At 32.1% G+C, this 21,905-nt stretch overlaps 6 protein-coding genes and 1 long non-coding RNA gene across 22 annotated transcripts in view; 4 read left to right on the top strand and 3 right to left on the bottom strand.

Annotated features, from left to right (window-relative positions):
• LOC117243248 (formin-binding protein 1-like) overlaps positions 1-3,706 on the bottom strand; it is a 31,764-nt gene extending 28,058 nt beyond the window's left edge. For all 5 annotated transcript variants that reach the window (XM_033510556.1, XM_033510566.1, XM_033510576.1 and 2 more), the window contains exon 1: positions 3,456-3,706. In XM_033510556.1, coding sequence (XP_033366447.1) covers positions 3,456-3,479 — 24 coding nt within the window. In that variant the 5' untranslated portion in view covers positions 3,480-3,706. The remainder of the gene's footprint in view (positions 1-3,455) is intronic.
• Positions 1,022-3,545, top strand: LOC117243311. Of its 2 annotated transcripts, none has more exons than XR_004495439.1 (2): positions 1,022-2,665; positions 3,054-3,545. It is a non-coding gene; the product is annotated as an uncharacterized LOC117243311 (long non-coding RNA). The 2 variants fall into 2 exon arrangements; XR_004495442.1 differs by having other exon boundaries at positions 1,024-2,657.
• A 620-nt stretch (positions 3,707-4,326) lies between the features above and the next one.
• LOC117243228 (neuropathy target esterase sws) lies at positions 4,327-11,018 on the top strand. Of its 5 annotated transcripts, none has more exons than XM_033510536.1 (15): positions 4,328-4,548; positions 4,726-5,127; positions 5,207-5,626; positions 5,691-6,013; positions 6,119-6,434; positions 6,514-6,807; positions 6,877-7,256; positions 7,347-7,515; positions 7,606-7,986; positions 8,054-8,329; positions 8,415-8,601; positions 9,075-9,191; positions 9,773-10,093; positions 10,158-10,453; positions 10,626-11,018. In XM_033510536.1, the coding sequence occupies exons 1-15, from the start codon at positions 4,534-4,536 to the stop codon at positions 10,725-10,727; spliced, it is 3,999 nt and encodes a 1,332-aa protein (XP_033366427.1). In that variant the 5' UTR covers positions 4,328-4,533; the 3' UTR covers positions 10,728-11,018. The 5 variants fall into 5 exon arrangements, 4 of the variants coding, with proteins under 4 accessions (XP_033366427.1, XP_033366419.1, XP_033366409.1 ...); XM_033510528.1 differs by lacking the exon at positions 9,075-9,191 and adding an exon at positions 9,559-9,675 and having other exon boundaries at positions 6,080-6,434; XM_033510518.1 differs by having other exon boundaries at positions 6,080-6,434.
• Positions 10,837-13,146, bottom strand: LOC117243266 (folylpolyglutamate synthase, mitochondrial). 2 transcript variants are annotated; one of them, XM_033510607.1, is made up of 3 exons: positions 12,797-13,146; positions 12,441-12,562; positions 10,837-12,357 (listed from the first exon to the last, which is right to left on the bottom strand). In XM_033510607.1, exons 1-3 carry the CDS (start codon positions 12,842-12,844, stop codon positions 11,103-11,105), a joined length of 1,425 nt encoding a protein of 474 aa, XP_033366498.1. In that variant the 5' UTR covers positions 12,845-13,146; the 3' UTR covers positions 10,837-11,102. The 2 variants fall into 2 exon arrangements, with proteins under 2 accessions (XP_033366498.1, XP_033366506.1); XM_033510615.1 differs by having other exon boundaries at positions 12,684-12,834.
• Positions 13,147-14,046: 900 nt separating this feature from the next.
• On the top strand, positions 14,047-17,143 carry LOC117241634 (uridine-cytidine kinase). Of its 3 annotated transcripts, XM_033507765.1 has the most exons (6): positions 14,047-14,180; positions 14,262-14,383; positions 14,562-14,818; positions 14,897-15,042; positions 15,130-15,276; positions 15,767-15,900. In XM_033507765.1, exons 1-6 carry the CDS (start codon positions 14,129-14,131, stop codon positions 15,898-15,900), a joined length of 858 nt encoding a protein of 285 aa, XP_033363656.1. In that variant the 5' UTR covers positions 14,047-14,128. The 3 variants fall into 3 exon arrangements, with proteins under 3 accessions (XP_033363656.1, XP_033363574.1, XP_033363482.1); XM_033507683.1 differs by lacking the exon at positions 15,767-15,900 and adding an exon at positions 16,771-17,143 and having other exon boundaries at positions 14,096-14,383; XM_033507591.1 differs by having other exon boundaries at positions 14,096-14,383; positions 15,767-16,715.
• A 134-nt stretch (positions 17,144-17,277) lies between these two features.
• Positions 17,278-18,673, bottom strand: LOC117242073 (ubiquitin-like protein 5). Of its 2 annotated transcripts, none has more exons than XM_033508472.1 (3): positions 18,209-18,673; positions 17,548-17,732; positions 17,278-17,469 (listed from the first exon to the last, which is right to left on the bottom strand). In XM_033508472.1, exons 2-3 carry the CDS (start codon positions 17,723-17,725, stop codon positions 17,426-17,428), a joined length of 222 nt encoding a protein of 73 aa, XP_033364363.1. In that variant the 5' UTR covers positions 17,726-17,732; positions 18,209-18,673; the 3' UTR covers positions 17,278-17,425. The 2 variants fall into 2 exon arrangements, with proteins under 2 accessions (XP_033364363.1, XP_033364452.1); XM_033508561.1 differs by lacking the exon at positions 18,209-18,673 and adding an exon at positions 17,815-17,833.
• Positions 18,674-19,247: 574 nt separating this feature from the next.
• On the top strand, positions 19,248-21,890 carry LOC117241049 (nucleolar complex protein 4 homolog B). Of its 3 annotated transcripts, XM_033507096.1 has the most exons (7): positions 19,248-19,372; positions 19,442-19,563; positions 19,656-19,758; positions 19,987-20,400; positions 20,481-20,528; positions 20,609-20,972; positions 21,041-21,890. In XM_033507096.1, exons 2-7 carry the CDS (start codon positions 19,471-19,473, stop codon positions 21,543-21,545), a joined length of 1,527 nt encoding a protein of 508 aa, XP_033362987.1. In that variant the 5' UTR covers positions 19,248-19,372; positions 19,442-19,470; the 3' UTR covers positions 21,546-21,890. The 3 variants fall into 3 exon arrangements, with proteins under 3 accessions (XP_033362987.1, XP_033362946.1, XP_033363027.1); XM_033507055.1 differs by lacking the exon at positions 19,248-19,372 and having other exon boundaries at positions 19,397-19,563; XM_033507136.1 differs by lacking the exon at positions 19,248-19,372 and having other exon boundaries at positions 19,416-19,563; positions 19,618-19,758.
• Positions 21,891-21,905: the final 15 nt, after the last annotated feature.

Raw genomic sequence — 21,905 nt, 5'->3', positions numbered from 1 at the left:
GCTTTTATTCGACTATTACTCAACGGAAACAGCTCATCGAGCGGTACACCTTGCAAAACCGACGTCATTGGATGACAATCGGAGAGAAGGAAACAACGACGCGTTTCTTCGTGAAACAGACCCACGATAGGCTCGAGGAAAGAGTCAGTTGTGCTCATAAGTAAATCGAGAACACGGATAAAGTCGCTTTCGTTCTTCGAAACCGATGGCTCGTGGAATCGCGCGAGATTTCATTCTTTTGTTACTTATTACTCGATGATCGACAAGAAAACTCTTATATCACTACGAAACCGAACAAAATGAGATCGAAAAAGCTAAAACTGCCGCTTGTTCCTAGAAAATTTGGACAGCTCGTGAAATTAACGAAGAAAATCGAGGTGAAATGAGAATTCAGCGGCAATTTTCTTACGTCATTCCGCCGCGAGATTGTAATTCAGAGTGCGGAGGAGCGGTATCCCCCTGTAGTACACGTACAAGAAAACGATTCCTGATTTCGTCGTGCTGGAGAAAGTAACTCGAGTGCTCGTAACCTTCGTGTTTTTCCCGCCTACATCGTCTTACTTCCATTTTCCACGATCCCAATGCAAAGAAGTCGCGTAGGTGATCAGGAAGAATTCGAGACAGATCTCCTGTTCTCCTTGATTTGTTCGTGAATTCCATTGCTATGCTACTATCGTAAATTAACTCGAAGGTGTATCGAAAATACTTTGATATTCTTTCAGAAATTTTTGTACAATAATCGCATAGAATAACATAGAATAACGTCTTTTTCTAAGTGGAACACGTCGTTTCAACGTTTGTAACTTAACGTTTATACCTTAAAATTAACTTGATATTGAGAGAGAAAGATCAAGTCCATTTTTCAAATCACGAGATCTTGAAGTGATTAAAAACAAGATCGGTATAGCGAACGGCTTATCGACACGAAATAAAAACTCACAGAATTGCAGTATTTGTTGACAAATATGTAAAAGCAATAAAAACAAGCACATACGTGCTAGATCACATTATGAGATTCACCACGTAACTAGAGATCGCTGAATTTCATTATATCTAGGTAATTTAACGCAAAATTATACTACGCTACCTAAATTATCTAAGAGATCAGAATTTGTTCAAAATTAAGAGCGTTATTTCGTTCTCTAGAATACTTCTTGAAAATTCATTGTCTAGAAAATCGTTTCATGCATCGGTACGAATACGATATACGAACATTACGGTCATGTTTCTCTTGCAATAAATCGTCGTTACGCGGTTAATTGTTTTTCCCTACAAGACCGATAAGGACTTGCATTTACTGCACTTTGACGCGAACACGATCAAAGAAACGATCATGTTACGCTCATTGTACAGACGCATACATATGCAACTTGGAAAATAATTACCTCAATTAGTCATCTTCAAATCGATTTTAAAAGCAAGGACTCGCCTTTAACTGGAGCAAATATTTGACAGAGCAGGTATAAACGAGAGAAACTTCATCGATCGACAAATTTCTCAAACAATAAAGTTTTATCGTTAAATCAACAACACAGAAGAAACATAGCTATCACGTTGCGTATCCTGTCTGCGTAAACCAAATTTGAAAAATCTACAGGCCGAGTGCGACTTATCGATATTTTGAATGTCCTCCACGATTACTCGATTTCATTCACTGCGAAAGACCACTTGCACGATTGAACTAGTATTATTAATATTATCAAGACCAGTATTATCATAACCTACAATTTGTACCTTGTCAATTCACTGATATTATTGGTTAGTAATATACCGTATGAGATGACGAAGATCTCGTAACTCGTCGAAAAAGATGAAACAGACATTTGTATAGACAGAAATGATATTTCAGCTGGAAATTTTCAAAGCAAAGCTCTCTCTGTATTCTCCCTTTCTCTGTCAAGAGCATGGCGAGGCACGCCCGTGTCGTACGTGTACATATGCTCACGAGCAGCCGTTAGCGGTTAAACACGAACGCGTCCTGTATCATGATTCATGAGGGAATATGAGCAGAACGTCAATGAATCGTAATACATAATGACATATAGAATCAATCTATGCTGCTTTCATATCGAAACGTTCGCAGATTAACCTAATCTCGATATATCGCGCATCGAAACAATAGTTGCGATAATCTTACAGATTGCACACCGTGCCTTTACACTATACCCTCGAAAGCAAGGTTATCATTGAATACTCATAGTCTTCTGTATTGCACACTTAGATCACGCTATTGTATATCCAAAATAACCGTTACTTTGCGCATGTACATTGACATTTCCGTGAATCTTGAATATCGATTTATAACTCAAGAATATTCGTAATGCGAAAGATGTGTTTGATATTGGCAGCTCCACTGCAACATAACACTAACGCGAGTAACGAGGTAACACAGTGTATAAATTGTACACTTATCAAATATGTATTTTAATCTTTTTCAGTGGCAAAGACCGAGCAGCAAGAAATCCATCGATCACCGAACCTGTACGAGCAAGAGAGATCGCGGGGAACAAAAACGACGGCTTGGAATGCGTGAATGAATTATTTATAGAGAACAGAAAGTAAGGAAGATGACGAACCTGAGTGGCATGATTCTCAGTCCTATGCATACAAGCTTAGATGCGCGTGAATTCTTTTGTGAAAACGTACGGGAGAAAATAGTAAGCACGTAAGATCACACTGATAAAGAACGACTATTTTCGAAATGAACTCCTGAAGCAATTATTAGTTGCTCTATAAATCCTACTTAAATGACTAATTTTCGGTGAATAACGGGTGTACTTGCTAGAATCACTACAAGTTCACACACACAAGCGCGCGCGCGCGCGCATACACAGATAAAAGTATACCACGTTTATAGGTAGCTGAAAGTTCAGAGTTCGGGCTGTAACTAGACATTCAATATAAAATTCAATAAACTGTATATTTTACAAAAGCGTATCACGAATATTATTTCAGGAATAAATAATGTATGATGAACGTATAATACTAAAAGAAGTAAAGTACTATACGAAGGCTAACATACTTTAAAATAATCTCCAAACGTATTGTTTTAGGGTAACGGAATTCGTATCGTAGATCGTAGTAAGATGACAAGTTACTGTCATACACCGCCGCACCGGTAGTCATCGAAGATTTCATGAGAAAGGAAGCGAAGAAGCACAGCGATGAGTAGACCCGGGGTTGGGTACGCAGAGAAAGGAGGGGATATACCAAAGGAGAGAAGAACGTCGCCCGCGGCTAGCAACCGCAAAGGCAAAACTCCCGTGAGTGGTTTGCCACCGTGAACTGGTTTTGGGGGGTATCCTTGTTACGCGTTGGCGAAAACAACGGGTCAGCATCCGATGCACTTCAACGTGTATACTATTCGGTGTTGTCGTATATGAGTATATCATAAAAGAACGAAAAAACGATAAAGATAGATAGGTGGAGGAAGAAACAGTCTCAAGTAGACTTACCCAGAGTTCTGTACCCCAGCTCATGTTTGCTGGGCTGGGTAAACCAGGCACAAGCAGGTTTGGTCTCACTCGACACTTCACATGTAGCGTCGCAATCCAAAAAGCACTTCTTATATATCGAACACGCACAAAAAACGCATGAAAAATCACGCGTTATACCCACCGCGCACGATCACTGAAATACCTCCAACATGTCGGCCCGTAACCACTGACTGGCTGGACCCAACTGTCCATCAAAAACCGCCCAGAATTCTGCTGTAGCGCACTCTATCGAACTTTTCCGATATAAATAAGTGTTAAGTGGGGAAATATTTTACCATTGGTCAAATATATATTGGCGGGTATATTTCAAATACTTCTTTGATACAACGAATAATAACAATGCCATAACGTTGAACAACGTTTGTTAAAAATTGGTTTACTAATTAAGGAAATAAAATTGTTACTGCATATATTTATTCGTTTGTTTTTTTTTAGATAGGTTTACACGATAAATGGTTTATATATTGCTTTAATAACAAAATAACAGCTTCTTAAGCGTTTTATATCTTTCCTTTCTTAATTCCCTCTATTCTGAAAAATAAATCAAAAATAAATCAATCAATTAATAATTTAGCACAAAAATATTATTTCCTTATATCTGAAATTAATTTGTAATTTATACTACGTAAAAAATACAAAATTACTAAGTTTTAACTTCGATATTTTGATTTTAGAAGAACGGAAATTATATGAAATATAAATAAAACAGAAGATACGTATGAAAACGGTTTCGACTTTTATAATATTTAATAATAGTAATTACATAAATAATATAAAATGTCACATAATATATAAAATATGTAAAAGCGAAATTGCAAGCTTTATAAGTTGCAAGCTTGTAAATTGACTAAAATGGCGCTGGATGACTCGAGCGAAGTATCAAAGGTCATTAATTCAATGTAGATAAGTAATTTTTTATATCAGAGCAAGAACATTGTTTCTAATCCATCTACCTTGCATTTCCGTCGCCTTTCACTTATGAATTTGTGACGCAGTTTTTGTTTAACATTCTACTACATTCTGATGGAAGAAATGAATGCCCACTATGGAGGTTGTATTTGTTATATTTTGTTCATAATTTTGTAATTTTTTTATCCATTTGTTGACGTATAAGATTCATTCATATAAAGGTGTTTCCGCAATAATCAGTTTGAATATCATTAATATTATTGAATGAAATTAAATGAAATGAAATGAGTTATTAATTAATTACTATTATTTTTTATAGGTGGTAGAACTATTCAATAAATGTAACGAAAGTCTAGGTTCTTATTTATTTTCAAGATGGATTGGCCAGTTAATTGCAGAATACCAAATATCAAAAACTCTGTTTATACTCATAATATCGACTCTTGTGATTTTATTGACTGCATCTATAATTATTCTTCGAAAATGGAAAAACAAAGAATTCCTCCCAGAAGTGAAAGAATTTGTTGGGGTAGGTACAGGCAAGCCCAGATTCAGAAAAAGAGACAAGGTACTCTTTTATGGAAGAAAAATGTTGCGCAAAGTGAAATCCATCAGTGGACAAGTACATGCAACTGGACAAGGAAAGAAAAGAAAGGCTGTTATGAGATTTGCACGAAGACTTTTGCAACTTAAAAAAGAGACAGCGCCACAACAACTAAAAGTATTTGAATTTTAAATTTCTTATTTTAATTCCTATTTTCGTATTTATTATTATATATTTTTTTTTAATATTTTCATAGGTTTTAGAACCACCTGCCGAATATTTAGAAGAAGATTTAGGTCCTGGAGAGAAAGTACCACCCGATGCTTTATATATGTTACAAAGTATCAGAGTATTTGGTCATTTTGAGAAACCAGTATTTCTTAAATTATGCAAGCATACAGAAATTATGAATTTACCAGCTGGGAGCACTTTATTTAAAATTGGAGATCCAGATGAAAATTTATTTATCGTACAGCAAGGCTTAGTTAATGTTTATATCACAGGACCTGATGGTTCTCAAATATCGCTAAAGCTAGTAAAAACTGGAGAATCAGTAACTAGTCTTCTTAGCTTCACGGATGTACTTACTGGGCATACAAGTACCTATAAAACAGTATCAGCCAGAACTGTGGAGGATTCTATTGTAGTCAAGTTACCAATGAGTGCATTTCAAGAGGTATAATTCAAGTTACACGTTACAGACTAAAATAAATTAAAATTATTATTCCTAAACCTTGTAGGTTTTTCAAGATCATCCTGATGCATTTGTTCGAGTTATCCAGGTCATTATGGTCCGTCTTCAAAGAGTCACTTTCACTGCTTTACATCAATATCTTGGATTATCTGCAGAATTAGTTAATCAAGGACCACACAAAAAGAAACAAAGTCCATTTTCAGGATCTCCAGTTAGATCAAGAACTAAAGAAACATTTTCTACCCAAAATACAGAAAATCAATCCAATACAACTGCAACTGTCTCATCAGAAAATGATAGAAATGAAGTGTTTCATCGCGACATTTCTACAAGTAGTCATCAAAGTGTACCTATAGTTATAGGTCGACGGTAAGTTTAACGAAAAAATTGTAGGAAATAAAAAATGCATTGTTATTAATATTCGTTCCATAATAGGCCAAAAACTAATCTTGATTGGAAAAATCAAAATTTAAGTCCACAATCAGGTCAGAATACAGCAGATATGGTACCAGAATGTGATTCTCATTGGCCAAATTCTTCGCCTATAACATCACAACAAGTATCACAACCAGATGTAATACACACGGGAAATTCACATCCAAGCAAAAAGAGGTCTACTACTACTGAACCAATACAACAACAACTCGATGAAGCGCAGCTTGTGCAAATGGCTACAGAAGCATTTGTTCGGGAACTTGGCTTAGAAGATGATTCAATACTCAAAGATGGCAAAGTTCAAATCAGAGAAGTACCAGCTGGAACATACTTAATGAAGGAAGAATCTCATAAGGTTAACATTTTTTAAATATTGCTATACATTATTCATAAACGTCTATATTTTCATAGAATTTTACATTCCTTTTCCCTAGGATGTTGCGCTTGTTTATGTTGTATCTGGTTCGTTAATAATCAGTCAACGCGTTTCAGAAGGTAGAGATGTAGGTCAAGAAGTTCATATGTTTAGCGCTCATCAAGGCGAGATTGTTGGTGGTCTAGCTGTATTGACTGGAGAACCTTCTTTTTATACCATTAGAGCAAAACATTCTAGTCGCATAGCACTTCTTAGTAAACCAACATTTTTCGCTATTATGCGAGAACAGCCAACTGTTGTGTTACATGTTGCTCATTCAGTTGTTCGAAGACTTAGTCCCTTCGTAAGACAGGTAAAACTATTGTACCATTTATTTCACTTGTTACTTAATACCGATAATTTATCCTATCTTCTTTAAAAGGTTGATTTTGCACTTGATTGGCTATTTCTTGAAAGTGGAAGAGCAGTGTATCGACAAGGAGATGAATCAGATTCAACATTTATTGTGTTAAGTGGTCGACTTCGGTCGGTAATCACATATATGAATGGGAAAAAAGAACTTGTTGCAGAATATGGAAAAGGCGATCTTGTTGGTATTGTAGAAATGGTTACACAAACACCACGATCAACAACAGTAATGGCAGTACGAGATTCCGAATTAGCGAAACTTCCGGAGGGACTATTTAATGTTATAAAACTTCGTTATCCAATAGTAGTTACAAGACTTATAAATTTACTTGGACATCGTATACTTGGCACCTGGCAACAAGCGCACACAAAGAATGGCAGTAGTGATACACAGTAAATATCTATAATATTTTGTTTACTATTTATACAATTCCTTTTATGTAGTAATTTGAATTTCCTTTATACATATGAATATATTTATAGACGGGCCGCTGCAACAGTTGATGCAAGACCAGCTCAAGTAAATTTCTCAACTGTTGCAATAGTCCCGGTATCCGACGATGTCCCATTAACAGCATTTACGTATGAACTTTATCACTCGTTATGTGCAATTGGGCCATGTTTACGCCTTACTTCTGATGTGGTTCGAAAAGTAAGCAGTTAATATAAAAAAGAAATCACTTTAATTCCAGTACAAGTAATAAAATTATACAAAATGCCTGTATCTTTGTTTAATTAATAGACGTTAGGTAGCACTATAATGGAACCTGCAAATGAATACCGTTTAACATCATGGCTTGCGCAGCAAGAGGATCAACACCGAATTTCATTATACCAATGTGATCCAACGCACACGCTGTGGACCCAACGATGTGTTCGACAAGCCGACTGTATTCTTATTGTAGGTTTAGGAGATAAACCTCCATCCATAGGCAGAACTGAACGTGAAGTCGAACGTTTAGTAATGAGAACGCAAAAAGAATTAGTACTTTTGCATAAAGAACAAAGTGGACAACGACCCACCAATACAGTGCAGTGGTTGAATATGAGATCTTGGGTTTCTAGTCATCATCACATTCAATGTCCTAAACGGATGTTTACAAGAAGATCTCAGTATAGAATTGTAAGCTATAAAGAAAAGTACCGAGTGTCTCATTACATATGAAGCATGTTAATAATTCAATTTTCAGAATGAGCTGTATTCCAAAGTTCTGATGTCTGAGCCAAACATACATAGTGACTTCAGTAGGCTTGCTCGCTGGTTAACTGGAACTTCCGTTGGGCTTGTACTTGGAGGTGGAGGTGCTAGAGGTGCAGCCCATGTAGGGATGCTTAAAGCAGTTATCGAAGCCGGTATACCTATAGACATGGTTGGTGGAGTTAGTATTGGAGCGTTTATGGGTGCTTTATGGTGTATGGAAAAAAATATAACAACAACAACCCAGAAAGCTCGTGAATGGTCTAAAGTAAATGTCATAAAATTAATCATATCATATCATATCATAAAATTTATTATTTTTTGTTTATATGAACATATACTTTTTTTGATAGAAAATGACACAATGGTGGAGACAAATAATGGATTTAACATATCCAGTAACATCCATGTTTTCTGGAAAAGACTTCAATAGCACAATTCAAACAACATTTGGTGATACGTACATAGAAGATTTATGGTTACCATATTTTACAATAACCACAGACATCACTGATTCTTGTATGCGCACTCATACACACGGTCTGTACACAAACGAAAGTAGTATAACATTTATTAAAACACTGACAGTTTCCAGTTTTCTTTGATATATATTTAAGGTATAAATTTAAATGGTTTGGATTTAACTAACTGGAAACTCTCTCGCTGTTTTGGTGAAATTTATAGAGAACTTATAAATACATTTCTAACTCAAAGACCTATTTTTTTAAATTCAAATAAGCATTACTGTAGAGCATTGCGTAGAAATAAGCTTGAACAGCGGGAGTGAGCTTTCTAGATAATCACTGTAATGACGTACTCTCCGTTATGTATCGTTTATTGACAAATGTCAAACTTTATTTCTCGTTTGAGATGTTTTTTATGAATTCTGATAACAAGCAGCTTTGAAGCTATCGATTCTTGCGTTAGGAGTAATCATGTATTTTATAGAAGAATATACGAAGTTCAAAGAGAAATACAAACATACATTTAAGAACTTAATTCGTCGTGTTTAGGATCGCTGTGGCGGTACATTCGGGCTTCGATGTCTTTGTCTGGTTATATGCCACCCATGTGTGACCCAGTTGACGGCCATCTCCTGCTCGACGGCGGGTACGTCAATAACCTTCCAGGTAATTTGAGCGTTACATTAAAAAAGTGCGTCTAACTTTGTTATTATATGATACAAAACAATTGCGTTATGTGTCTCTATAAAATTTATTGACATATATACTATAAAATACTTTGAGTTGAACGCACGAACGCTCTTAGATGAAAACGTTTATAAGTTTCTTCTTTAATTTTATAAAATTACCTGGACATTAAAAGCAACTTTGTATCAATGAATAGATGAAATTATATTAGTCTTTTTCATTGATATAAGCTCAGAACACGGTTTATTGTAACTCAAAGCATAATATAATCTTGAAAATGATATAAAGCTCACTCCCGTTGATAAAAGATGCATTTGTCAAATCCTGAATAGCTAAGTCAACTCAGGTTTGCTATGGAGATACATTCGAGCCAGTATGACCATTGCGGGGGTCTTTCCTCCTATTTGCGACCCTCTTGACGGGCATCTTTTGGTCGATGGGTGTTATGTTAATAACGTGCCAGGTATCTTAAACCTGTATTGTTTATCATATCATAGCTGTAATAACTTATACGTCATAATCAATTTCCAGCATATGGCTTTATAATCTCTTTGTTCAAGCTGACGAAATGTTGAGGCAAGGAGCGCATCATATTTTGGCCATTGACGTTGGATCACAAGATGATACGGATTTAACAAATTATGGAGATTCTTTATCCGGTTGGTGGTTATTGTGGAAACGATGGAATCCTTTCGCAACGCCTGTCAAAGTTCCGAATTTACCCGACATACAATCGAGATTAGCATACGTGAGTTGTGTACGGCAACTGGAGGAAGTTAAAAACTCAGATTATTGCGAATATATTAGGCCACCAATAGATAAATATAAAACTCTTCAATTCGCTAATTTTGATGAGATTAAAGATGTCGGATATCAACACGGTAAATATTACATTCTATAGAAATATTATAGATAAGTAGATTATATGAAGTATATTTTTTACAGGAAAAACTTATTTTGAAGTACAATTGAAAGCTGGGGTTTTACCACGTTTTAATGCAGATAGGGAAAATGCCCGTGCATTGCGAGCCAAACACCAAGCGGCAAACCAGCAAACAGTATCTTCGTATACCTTCACAGACTTAGCTCAAATGGTGTGTAAAGTCTCCAGAGGAAGTATATATGTAGATTTGGAAATTGATTCTGATACCGATGAATTAGAGGAATACGAGGCAGATCTAGAAGAAGATGCACAAGAAGTAGGATATGCCTCTGAACCCACTGCTGGTATTCTAGATCAGGTATCGATCTCTAATCTTTTCAGGCAATAGCTCTTCTAAAATTTTATCTTATCATTTAGTCAACAACGATTCAGATAATACCAAGTACTAAATATTAGCAGAAGTCAGATAGGTGCTTCTTAATCAAATACAATATTTCGTCTCATCTAAAACTTGTTTTTATATGTTTCAGAGTCCTGACGAAAATCGTCTGCGACGAAGAACTGGCGTTTCCTTAAGTTTGTCTGACACGGAAGCAGAATCAGAATTAGATTATCATACCAAAATATTTTAAGCATTTTCTCTAGTTCTTATTTTAACATCATGTATTTTCTGTGTCGTTCACTCCATAAACATATGTAACACTAACTTGTTATATGTACAAATAACTTTACAATTACTTATAGTTTTGTGAAAAATATATTTATACTGAAGTACAAAAGAATTGTTAAGAAAAAGTATCAATAAGTATTTTACGATTATCATCAGAATAACAATGCAATATCTCATTACTGTGTTATTATGGATTGATACAGTTGTTAATATAGTTATTAAATACATAATTCTATTGTTTATATAAAAAGAATGTTCTTTACATTTTTTCTTTTTTAAAAACATTATTATATATTTCGTAACTATATCATATAATCCCAAATTTTTAAAATACATATTAAAATTCTGTATTCATTGTCAAATTCGGATCTAAAATAGCAAGAACTGCACCTATTAAATGTAAGGATCCTGTAACAAGTATTTGATACCTTTCACAATTATTTTTTTGTACCAAGTTCTTTTTTATATCTTCTAAAACTTCAAGAACATTATTTGCAACTACTGAATTCATTCCCCATATTTTAGAATTTATTTCACATTTTATTTTTTGCTCATCTGTCGATGAGCTATTCATTTCATTGTCTAAACTTTTAATTCCTACAAGATTTGGTACAAAGTATGCTTTATAAAAATGTAAAGATCTTAATGGTATTAATAGTTGTATTGGATCTCGAGTACCAGATGTATTAAAAATTAGAACCTTTTTTCCTTTACTTCCACTACTTGTATCACTGAACCATGAAATACAGCACTCAATACTTTCAATGGTATGTGCACCATCTAAAAAAAAATCGCCAATACTACTTCTTAAAATTTGCATTCGACCTGGCCATTTACAAGAGGTCAATGCTATTGCGATCTTGTCCATAGATACAGATGCAACTTTATTCCTAGTCAGTAGCCATTCAGTAGCCATCTGAATAGCTATAGATGCATTTTGTTGCTGAACTTTATTTTTTATTTGTAAAATAGGTGAAAGATTTTCCCACTTATATTCATCAAAAGATGGAATAACACGTAACTTACAATTTCTTTCAACTGCTCGTTCTTCCAATATACGCATTGCTTGAGATAATTGTGGAACAGAAAAAGCAACAGTTCCTGATTTAAAAATTCCAGATTTTTGATAAGCTATGTCTTCAACAGTATTTCCCAGTAAAGAAGTATGATCTAATCCTAAACTAGTTATGCCTACACATACAGGATTTCTTATAATATTTGTACAATCATATAAACCTCCAATTCCAACTTCAATTATAGCAACATCAACATGTTCATCTAAAAATGTATTAAACATGAGAATTGTCAGAAATTTAAAATATGTAGGCATATCAGATTCATGTTCTTTTGTATCTTCCAGTTTCTTATATATTTTCCAAAAGTTCTGAGTAAACTGTATTTTGCTTATTGGTTGCCCACTTATTCTTATACGTTCTCTTGCATTAACTAAATGTGGAGAACTAAAGAATCCTGTTTTAAAACCATGTTCACGTAAAATAGCTTCTGTATATGCGCAAGTGGAACCCTTTCCTTTTGTACCTGCTATATGTATAACTGACAAAGTATCTAATTTTTCAAGTGTAATACCAGACCTGTAAAAGTTACGTTAGCAAATTGTTTTGATGTTTAAGATACATATTTTTTATTTAATGCAACATAAAAAGGAGATCATTACCGGATTAAATATTTCTTTGTATCAGGCAAGTTACGAACAGCATTTGCTTGTGAATTATCTTTTGTTACTAATTTTAAATAATTACTATTGCTTTGTAAACCATGTAATGCTTGTATAGCAGCCTGTAAGTAGATATTTTTAAAATAAATAATCCTAATAAACATACATATATGCACAGTTTACTCCTTTGTTCTCACTCAATTTTTGAATATTTTATCAATCAAATAACAATTTATATTATACCTTATATAAATTATCATCGCGAAGAATATTATTAATTTGTTCCATAATTGAATATTAGACAAATAGAAAATTCACTATAACTTCAAATACATGTATTAAGCATAGAAAGTTACCTCATAACTTGCTACACAAACATAACGTTTGATAAGTTTATCCCACATTACTTTATTTTTTTAATAAATAAAGCAGAAGTACAAAATCATTTCTTACATAATTATCTACCATAATATCTACTTCGTACAGAGTTTATATCAGGAAACTCCCCCCTGTTTAATATGAATTTCATTCATTGATGAATTCTGTTCCATTATTTGTCCCCCACCTCCGTTTATCTACAATCTGTACGTCTACAGTCTACAGTGGTATGAGTATGAAGTCACGAGGTCATGTATACTGCCTCTCCCGCTATAATCACATTTTTTCCTTGCATATAGCAATATATTTTACTTTTATCTTTCCCAAGAGAAAATTCTATTACGTAAATTTTTGTAACTGCTTAAATAATTATATGATTCTTATTATACTGAATAATTTAAAAGCATTAAAACAAGTTTAAAAACATTCGTTTTTCACAAATGTATGTACATGTCAAATTTAACCATTGGTGACCATGTGGATATTCGACTTACTCTCAGCAGATTAATTTTCTGTCACTAGTTAGCGTATTGAAATTCTCAATTTCCCAATATCTACATTCAGTTGTGCAAATACGACATGTATCGTATCAGTCACGACATGACGACACCATCGATGCCTTCTTCTTATCTTCAAAATTTCGTAACTCTCCATTTCGACAGTCAAAAAACTTGTTGTTTTTTGTTTCAGAACTTTACGATCAAACGTTTGTTAATAATATACGATACTACTTGATAAAACGATACTACAATACTACGATAAAACTTGTTAAGATAAAGTTATATGTTATCTCTAATATTCTAGAGATTTCTACATTATATTATAACTAATTTAAAAACGTAACAAGTACCGTTGTTTTTTTTATTGAAGTGTGATTCTTTATATGAAATTATAATAACAGTACAAACTATGATTTATTAACAAGAATAAAATGAAGACTTACTTCTTTATTTATTTGCTTTATCAATGAAAAAAATAATTTAAACACATAATTAAGGCTATGAAAACAAATTTAATGAAATATTTTTAGTGAAATCAATTGTAGTCCTTCAAATTATATTTAGAGAATGAAAAATATTGTAAAGGATAGAAATCCAATATTAATGTATATACTAAAATAATTAAGTCAAATACTAAATTTAAATTATAATAGGTAACAAATTATAAAAAACTTAGTTCGGTTATTTTTAATCTTTCCACGTCATGCAAATATGTATATAGCATCAGAGAGAAAATTCCTCTTTGATAGTATTTAAATATCGCTTGCTGATGCGCGCGCTTGTTGGATCTAATGATTTACACCAAGCTATATGTTACATCTGCAACTTCCATTAACATCTGCTGGAGTCATTCGTGTTATAGGTAAAACCATTTTTTCAGTGTCATTTTCAAGATCTTTATATTTCGTTTCCGAAGGTCTAAGTAAATCTTTAACAATGGCAGATATGTCGATGAATATTGTTACCTCGCGAAAGATGTCTTTTGGTATTAACGGAAAATTAAATGGTATAGAAAGCAAAACACCTTTTCTAATTGGAGTTTCAGGCGGCACTGCCAGTGGAAAAGTAAGTAATGTATCATTTTGTGTTTCCGAAATATCTAAGTTATATTTAAATAATTTGTGCAAGATATATTTTCGGTCTAACTTAACCTCTAAAAAAAACGTGTACTTGAAAATTATAAGATCTTTGATTAATTTTCCGATCGAAGAGCTAATGAAAACAATGTTTTTCGTCCTTTCAGTCAACCGTGTGCAAGCGTATAATGGAAAAACTAGGGCAAGTAGACATGGATCACATGCAACGACAAGTAGTTTGTATTTCACAAGATAGTTTTTATCGAGATTTATCGTCAGCCGAAAAACTTAAAGCAGAAAAAGGTCAATATAATTTCGATCACCCTGACGCATTTGATAATGATTTGATTCTTCAAACATTACAAGACATACTAGCTGGAGTAAAATGTGAAATACCAGCCTATGATTATAGAACAAACAGTTTGTACGTATCACTTAAAACAATTTTAGTGACATAAATTACTAATAAAAATAAAATTAATCATTTTTTGTGGGATTTTAGAGTGAAAGATCAAATTACAACAATTTATCCTGCTGATGTAGTTCTGTTTGAAGGCATTTTAGTGTTTTATTTCCCTAAAATACGAGACTTATTTCATATGAAACTATTTGTGGATACTGATTCAGATACTAGATTAGCTAGAAGAGGTAATAATATAAAGCATTTGTCCATATGTTTCCTCTTTTAGAGTTGCATATGTAAATATTATGAATGAATACTTTCAACTTTTACAGTACCAAGAGACATAAAAGAAAGAGGAAGGGATTTAGATTACGTATTGAATCAATACATGAATTTTGTGAAACCTGCATTTGAAGAGTTTTGTCTTCCCACTAAAAAATTTGCTGATGTTATTATACCAAGAGGTGCAGACAATACAGGTAAATCATGATATTGTTATAATGTAATAAGGATCATGTGCAACAATTTAATTTAGGAAAGTAAATTATTTATATTTTAACTCCTTACTGCGTTTGGTATTAAACATGTAATAGTTCTTATTAACTTGTTCATGAAATTAATTTACATTATATCATAACCAAAATTCAGTTTCATAAAATTTGATTAGATATGAAAATCAATTACAACTTTATGATCATGATAATTATATTTATTCTAATGGTGATTCTAAAGTGTACAATCCAAATGCAAATTTTGATTGATAAGGCAGCTGAAAATTTTCCTCTTCATATATGTATGTATGTATATATATACACACACATGCATATATGTATACATATATATATGCATATACATTCATTTATGGGTGCTGCCTGGTATGTAAAGGCTGCTAGACAAATTATCTTTTAAGTTAGTGCAAAGTGGAGGTCATATAAAAACGTACATGGTTTGGTTATTGTATGTTTACAGTGGCAATAGACCTTATAGTGCACCACATCTGGGACATTTTGCGTTTGAAAAAGGCTGAAAACTCATCCAGACAGCATCCATACATCCACCAACATAGGCGTACTTCGACTTCATCCGACACGTTCAGCAGATGATTTTAGCATGATATGTGCACTTATAACCACTACACTTTTATACACCATACATTGATCTAGGATCAAGCTTGCAGTAATCTTAAGACTTTTTTTTAATACATATGTCTCTTATATACTTATACAGCTGTATTTGTATTACATTTATACTAAGCAGCAAACAATATTGCTTCTAGTATGTGTGCATCTATTAAACCCTTAAATGGGAAAAATTAATTTTTCACTGTTCCTAAAACTTGGACATAGTGCATGATTATACAAAGTACCTCGTCCAAACACTATAATTCCACTATTGCATAATTATTCAATTTTACATATAAGATTGATCTATGTTATATAGATATATATAAAAAGATTTAAGTATTAATTTATATATAAGAACCTTTATAAATATACATGTATGTACATATATACATTTATGCATGTATGGGTTCCCAAAAATTTAGATTTTTTTATATATTATTATTCCGTAATCAATTGAATGTTTTAGGCACCAGTATAGTAATATAAATCGATAAAATATTTTACATATAATAATTTCAGCGACTATAAAATATAATATTAGCATAATTCTTTAAAATGTGATATTTTTAATTTAAATTAGTACATTATTCACATACTGCCATATTCAGAAACATTTAATTATATTATTCAGTGTGGTACTAATTCTTTTATTCTGTGTTCTGATTTTTTAAACGCTCAAATAATTTTAAAATTGTTATTATTATACAAGATAATTACAATTTGAATTATGTAATTTGATATATTGTTTATCTAAACTGTATAAAAAAATAATAAAGAAATCAAGTTCCCCATTATTACAAAATTATTTTTACTGATTTATACTTTATTTTACTTTATTTTCGGTTACAGTGGCAATAGACTTGATAGTGCAACATATAAGAGACTTCTTAAGCAACAGAGGTAGAGATACAGTTCAACCTGAAAATTCAATAAACAGGACAGATAAGTTGTCCAAGAGGCCACATTAATTCTTCGAATTCTGGAGATTAATAGAAAATTAACTAACAATGAGTTATTGTAATATGTATCTTTTGTTATTTTCAATAATCATATATTTTTTAATATCACTATTAAATTAGTAATACACATAAAAAGATGATTAAGTTTCAAAAAAATATACTATAAGCTGTTTTTTTACTCCATTTTAGTATCACTTGTACACATAGAAATTGAAATGTATTTGAGAGTTGATATTACATTTTGCAATATGAGGAACAATATATTTCTAGAGATTAAATTTGTAAAAATAATGTAGCAATACTTAGATATTAAATAGCAATAACATTAGTAAGCTTCTGCATTGTAAACAGCAATTAGTATCAAGAATTTAAGATAAGATTGTTTTTGTTGTTGCTATTTATGTTTGTTTATTGTATAGTTATTATATACATTACATACTTAAATATCATGTAAAATACAAAATCAAAAATGCTTAAATATAAAATTTACTATTACTGTTATTATATATATACATAACATTAACTTATATAATATTAATTATTAATTATTGATAATACAGTTCTAAATTCATGCCATCATGAATTTCATCTGAATTGTTATGTTAAGAAAAATGCTATATTGTTAATAATTATCTTCTGTGAAAATATATTTTGTTTGAAAGGATACAATCTTGTAATTTTATGTGATCCTTAAATATAGTATACCACTTTTTTAAAACTATCTTTTCCCAATGAGTTCCAGTTTGGGCTGCTATTAATTTTTTTAAATCCCCTATTGTATCATCTGGATTGCATTTAACTCTAACTTTTTTACCAAGACGATCATTACATGTTATTTCTAGCATTTTTTACCTTGAAATAAATAATTATTCAAAAGGTATTGTATTTATATGAATATTAATAATAAATATAAAAAATAAATACATCCAATTACAATTTTAAAAACTAATTTTTGATTAATATCAATGAATATATATTCACATTAATAAAAGCGAGATCTCTTTAAAATCTAAATAAATATATGAATCTAATAATAGGATAAAACATAAGCTTTAAATGCAACTTAAATTAATTTCGTTTATCAAACCAATATTCAGAAAAGAAAATTTGCATTTTGCATTTTTATCATAAAAATTTTGATTCTATACAAGATACAGCCATGAAGGTTATGAAATGAAATATCAATAACGACAAATGTACAAAATACTTAGCTTTAAGCTTTTCCACATTCAGTTCTGTATCACGTATCACTTTATAAAAAGTATCTTTTATATGTAATCGATAGTATTTCTTATTTACAAATAAATATTAATACGATATCTACTTACGGTATATTACAACGTTACTAGAACCAGAGAGGAAATTTTATTGGCGTGTATTTCTACTAAAACGAAATACTCCTGTAACGCTGGCAGGTGAACTTGATTGTCATATGAATCCGCCCTTAATATATTTAATGACCATATACGTTGTTTACCTCTCCGATATGACGCTGGTCCGAGCAGAGCCCGTAATAGTCTCACTAATAAGTAATAAATATTACTTGACGACCACGAACAAAAACGTTTGCATATTGTTATTGTTATTGTTAACTTTAATCGACGCAACGTCGACGCTCGTCCATGAATATGCAGAGGATGTCGACTATAACCGACACTTGTACCGTGTTTGTACCGAAGAGGTTAAGTGGCTCCCCGTAGGGTAAATGTTAAGAATGTTTTATACTGTCGCAATCTAGTAGCGGTAAATATGAATTGTACAGTAGTGTAGTCGAGACAATGAACAAAAGAAGTTCGATAATAAATTTATTGATTATTACTGATAACTACTTGTAATCATTCGTTGATCTGCATATTATGCAGATTACTTTCTTTACCATAAGCACTTGTAAAGACAAATCAGATCTATATCTATTAACATAAATTATTAACAACCTTCTCGATTGGATATGAAATAAATCGCATTTTATCATGTAAAATCGAAAATATGTGTAAATCAAACAACGTAAAGAGAGTTTTATCGTTGAGCAAGGGGTCAAATCCCGATAATTGTAAAAATGTTAAAATCTTCTTAATTTGTAATTAATTATTTAAATATACATTGTTCTAAAGATTCCGCATAGAAGTTCATTAATTTTTAAATAATTCAATAGTTTCGATTCTATTTAAGAACCACAAAATAAATTTACAAAACGCGAATGAAATGTCTCTGTACTTCATGAGCAAACAACCCAGCCCAAAACTGCCAAAATCCCTAAGCAGCCACTCAATACATACTTCGATTGAACTTGCTCGTAAATGGATTTCTAAATTATTATATTACGTTTTGTATATGTCAACAGTCAGTGTTACAAAACTCAAAATGTTAACAAAAGGGAGAAATTAATACGGATATCTTACCACTTTTAATAATAACTAGCACATTTCTTGCAATAAGTTACTCTAGATTCTGATCCTGAAGAAAAATATAGATACAAAAGGGAATACATTCACGTAGGTATTCTTGATAATTTTCTGCCTTGCTATTACCGAATTTATATTCAACGATGGCGGATGCATCAGATCTTCCCGGCGCTTCTTCCAGTCAAAAAATGTCATCAAAGCTTTTAAGGCAAAAAGCTCAGGAATTTTTAACTTCGAGAAAACGCGCAAATAATTTAGTAGATATAATTTCTCAATGGGATGTAAGTACGAATTCTAAAATTGTTTCAAATTGATGAATGTATCAACTTTTTAAGGTTATGTCATTTATTAAAATTCCTGATCACTCTATCAGGAATCCACTTCGTCCTGCCTGCTCACAATAGAAACAATATTCGTTGAAGTCCTAAAAAGAGGTGATATGTATTTGGAACGTACGATATCCCTTACTATTTCAGGTATCCTCAAATAGTTTAGTATTTTCTACTGTTTGGCAATATTTGACATTATACAATACATCTCTGAATTTCTTGATAAGAATTGTAAATTCTTATGTATTAATACTTTGTGAAAATACATTTTTGGACACAAAGTATAAGCATAAAGATAAAAGATACATGTTTATTTTTTAATTTTGTATGTGCCTGAAAACTTGAAATAGCTTTTCCATAAGATTTCTGAAACAGAGCCAAGCCCTGAAGCAAGATATGTCAACTGGTTGAGGAATTGTTATGAAGAAATATGGGAAAAGATACTTACATCAATGGAAAAATGTCGACCTGGCATTCAACTACAAGCTCTCACTACTGCTATAAAACTGATGGCTGAAGAAGGTAAAAATCCATTGGAACCAATTGGCAACTTGGGATATTATTTTCCACTTCATCGGTTAAAGCCCATTTTGATGAAATTACTTTCACCGGAGGAGGACAATGCCAGTTTAATATGTAGATTTCAAGAAATTATAGAATATCCTGATGCTCTTTACTATACATGGAAATGTCTTCCATCTCTTACCCCAAAAAGACAGCCACATGAAGTTTATATTAAAAATTTGTTGGAACTTATACATAAATTATCATTGCCAAAAGAAATTGAAGGTATAAATTAAATAGATTAAATATGATTTTACCACTTCTTTTAACATTAATATCTAACTTAAATTTTAATCATGTTTCAGAAAATGAGATGTGTGAAAATAAGAATTTATTGTGTAAACCACAGCAAGGTAATAGATATATTTTCTATAGTCTTTTCTTGTATTTAAGCTAATTATAATTTTTTATATGTTCATATCTTTTTTTTTAGCTACTAAAAATTTTATATGGGATCAAGCTGGAGCAAGACGTGCATTGAATAAAGTCTGGGCTTGTGTCATGCATTGGGAATTGACACCACAGTTACATAAACAATTATTAATAGTTCTTTTAGAGAGAGTAATGCCACATTTAGAAAAACCTGTTTTACTAACAGATTTTCTTATGGATTCATTGGATGCAGATGGGCCTATTGGCTTACTTGCATTACAAGGTGTATTTTTACTAGTTACCAAACATAATTTGGAATATCCTAATATTTTTACCAAGCTTTATTCTATGTTTGAACCAGAGATCTTTCATACAAAATACAAAGCACGTTTGTTTTATTTGTCCGATCTTTTCCTCAGTTCAACGTAAGTGCTCAAAATGTATGATATTTCATATGTTATATAAAAATTACCACATACTTTTTTATTTTTAGACACTTGCCGGAAGCATTAGTTGCTGCTTTCGCAAAAAGACTCGCGCGTTTAACTCTTGTAGCACCACCTGAAGATATTCTTATTATCTTATTGTTTGTTGGGAATCTTTTACTTAGGCATCCTGGCTTGAAACGTCTCATTGATCATCCACAAGGAGGAGAGGTTTCGTCAGAAGAAAATAATGGTGCTGGAGACCCATTTTTAATGGAAGAACGAGATCCTTTATTAAGTAACGCACTCCTTAGTAGTCTTTGGGAAATTAAAGCCTTACAGTGGCATATAGTACCAAGTATTGCTAGTGCTGCACGTTTCATTCGTGAACCCCTCCCTTCTGTAGAGTATGATATGGCATCAGCTTTAGAACGTACTGGGGGACATTTATTCGATAGTGAGTTAAAAAATAAGGTTAAAGATATAATGCTAACGTTCGAAAGACCCAATTCAATGTCATTACCAAAAGGTGAAAGATTATTGCAATATTGGCAATTAACAACAATGCACTGACTGACAATATTAAAATTGTATTGTGCAATATGCATCTTTATCAAGAACGGAACTGTTTTTTCAATGAAAACGCAAAAAAAAGAATGATGCTGAACTTCCTGCGTTTTTTTATACGTTAAAAAATGTAGTATGAGATATTACATACTTTTGTATTATTTAAAGTCTAAAAGTAATTGCAATGGAATTGATTCAAAATACATTATTTCACGAGCAACATGTAGATATGTATTTTTAGATTTCCAACCATGCAGCTATTTAGCACAATAGATACCATTTTTGTTAAATAAAGTCATTTGTATGCATGAATGTGTGATAATAAAATGAAAGATATTTTAATTTAATAGATCACTCGTGTTTTAT

Source organism: Bombus vosnesenskii, unplaced genomic scaffold (genome assembly GCF_011952255.1).
Source record: "Bombus vosnesenskii isolate JDL3184/JDL3185 unplaced genomic scaffold, Bvos_JDL3184-5_v1.1 scf7180000013262, whole genome shotgun sequence".
Lineage (NCBI taxonomy): Eukaryota > Metazoa > Arthropoda > Insecta > Hymenoptera > Apidae > Bombus > Bombus vosnesenskii.
This window is presented reverse-complemented; position numbering and strand designations above follow the sequence as displayed.

Bases quoted from the DNA above. Each gene is read 5' to 3' on its own strand.
- LOC117243228 (XM_033510528.1), top strand. The intron at 7,516-7,605 runs GTAAGCAGTTAA...TTTAATTAATAG, and splicing joins CTTCTGATGTGGTTCGAAAA to ACGTTAGGTAGCACTATAAT. The intron at 8,330-8,414 runs GTAAATGTCATA...TTTTTTTGATAG, and splicing joins AAGCTCGTGAATGGTCTAAA to AAAATGACACAATGGTGGAG.
- LOC117243266 (XM_033510607.1), bottom strand. From the start codon at position 12,844: ATGTGGGATAAACTTATCAAACGTTATGTTTGTGTAGCAAGTTATGAG. The intron at 12,563-12,796 runs GTAACTTTCTAT...ATCTACTTACAG, and splicing joins TTTGTGTAGCAAGTTATGAG to GCTGCTATACAAGCATTACA. The intron at 12,358-12,440 runs GTAATGATCTCC...TAACTTTTACAG, and splicing joins ACAAAGAAATATTTAATCCG to GTCTGGTATTACACTTGAAA.
- LOC117241634 (XM_033507591.1), top strand. From the start codon at position 14,129: ATGTTACATCTGCAACTTCCATTAACATCTGCTGGAGTCATTCGTGTT. The intron at 14,384-14,561 runs GTAAGTAATGTA...TCGTCCTTTCAG, and splicing joins GCGGCACTGCCAGTGGAAAA to TCAACCGTGTGCAAGCGTAT. The intron at 14,819-14,896 runs GTACGTATCACT...GTGGGATTTTAG, and splicing joins GATTATAGAACAAACAGTTT to AGTGAAAGATCAAATTACAA.
- LOC117242073 (XM_033508472.1), bottom strand. From the start codon at position 17,725: ATGCTAGAAATAACATGTAATGATCGTCTTGGTAAAAAAGTTAGAGTT. The intron at 17,470-17,547 runs GTATCCTTTCAA...ATAACAATTCAG, and splicing joins TCACATAAAATTACAAGATT to ATGAAATTCATGATGGCATG.
- LOC117241049 (XM_033507055.1), top strand. From the start codon at position 19,426: ATGGCGGATGCATCAGATCTTCCCGGCGCTTCTTCCAGTCAAAAAATG. The intron at 20,529-20,608 runs GTAATAGATATA...CTTTTTTTTTAG, and splicing joins ATTGTGTAAACCACAGCAAG to CTACTAAAAATTTTATATGG. The intron at 20,973-21,040 runs GTAAGTGCTCAA...TTTTATTTTTAG, and splicing joins GATCTTTTCCTCAGTTCAAC to ACACTTGCCGGAAGCATTAG.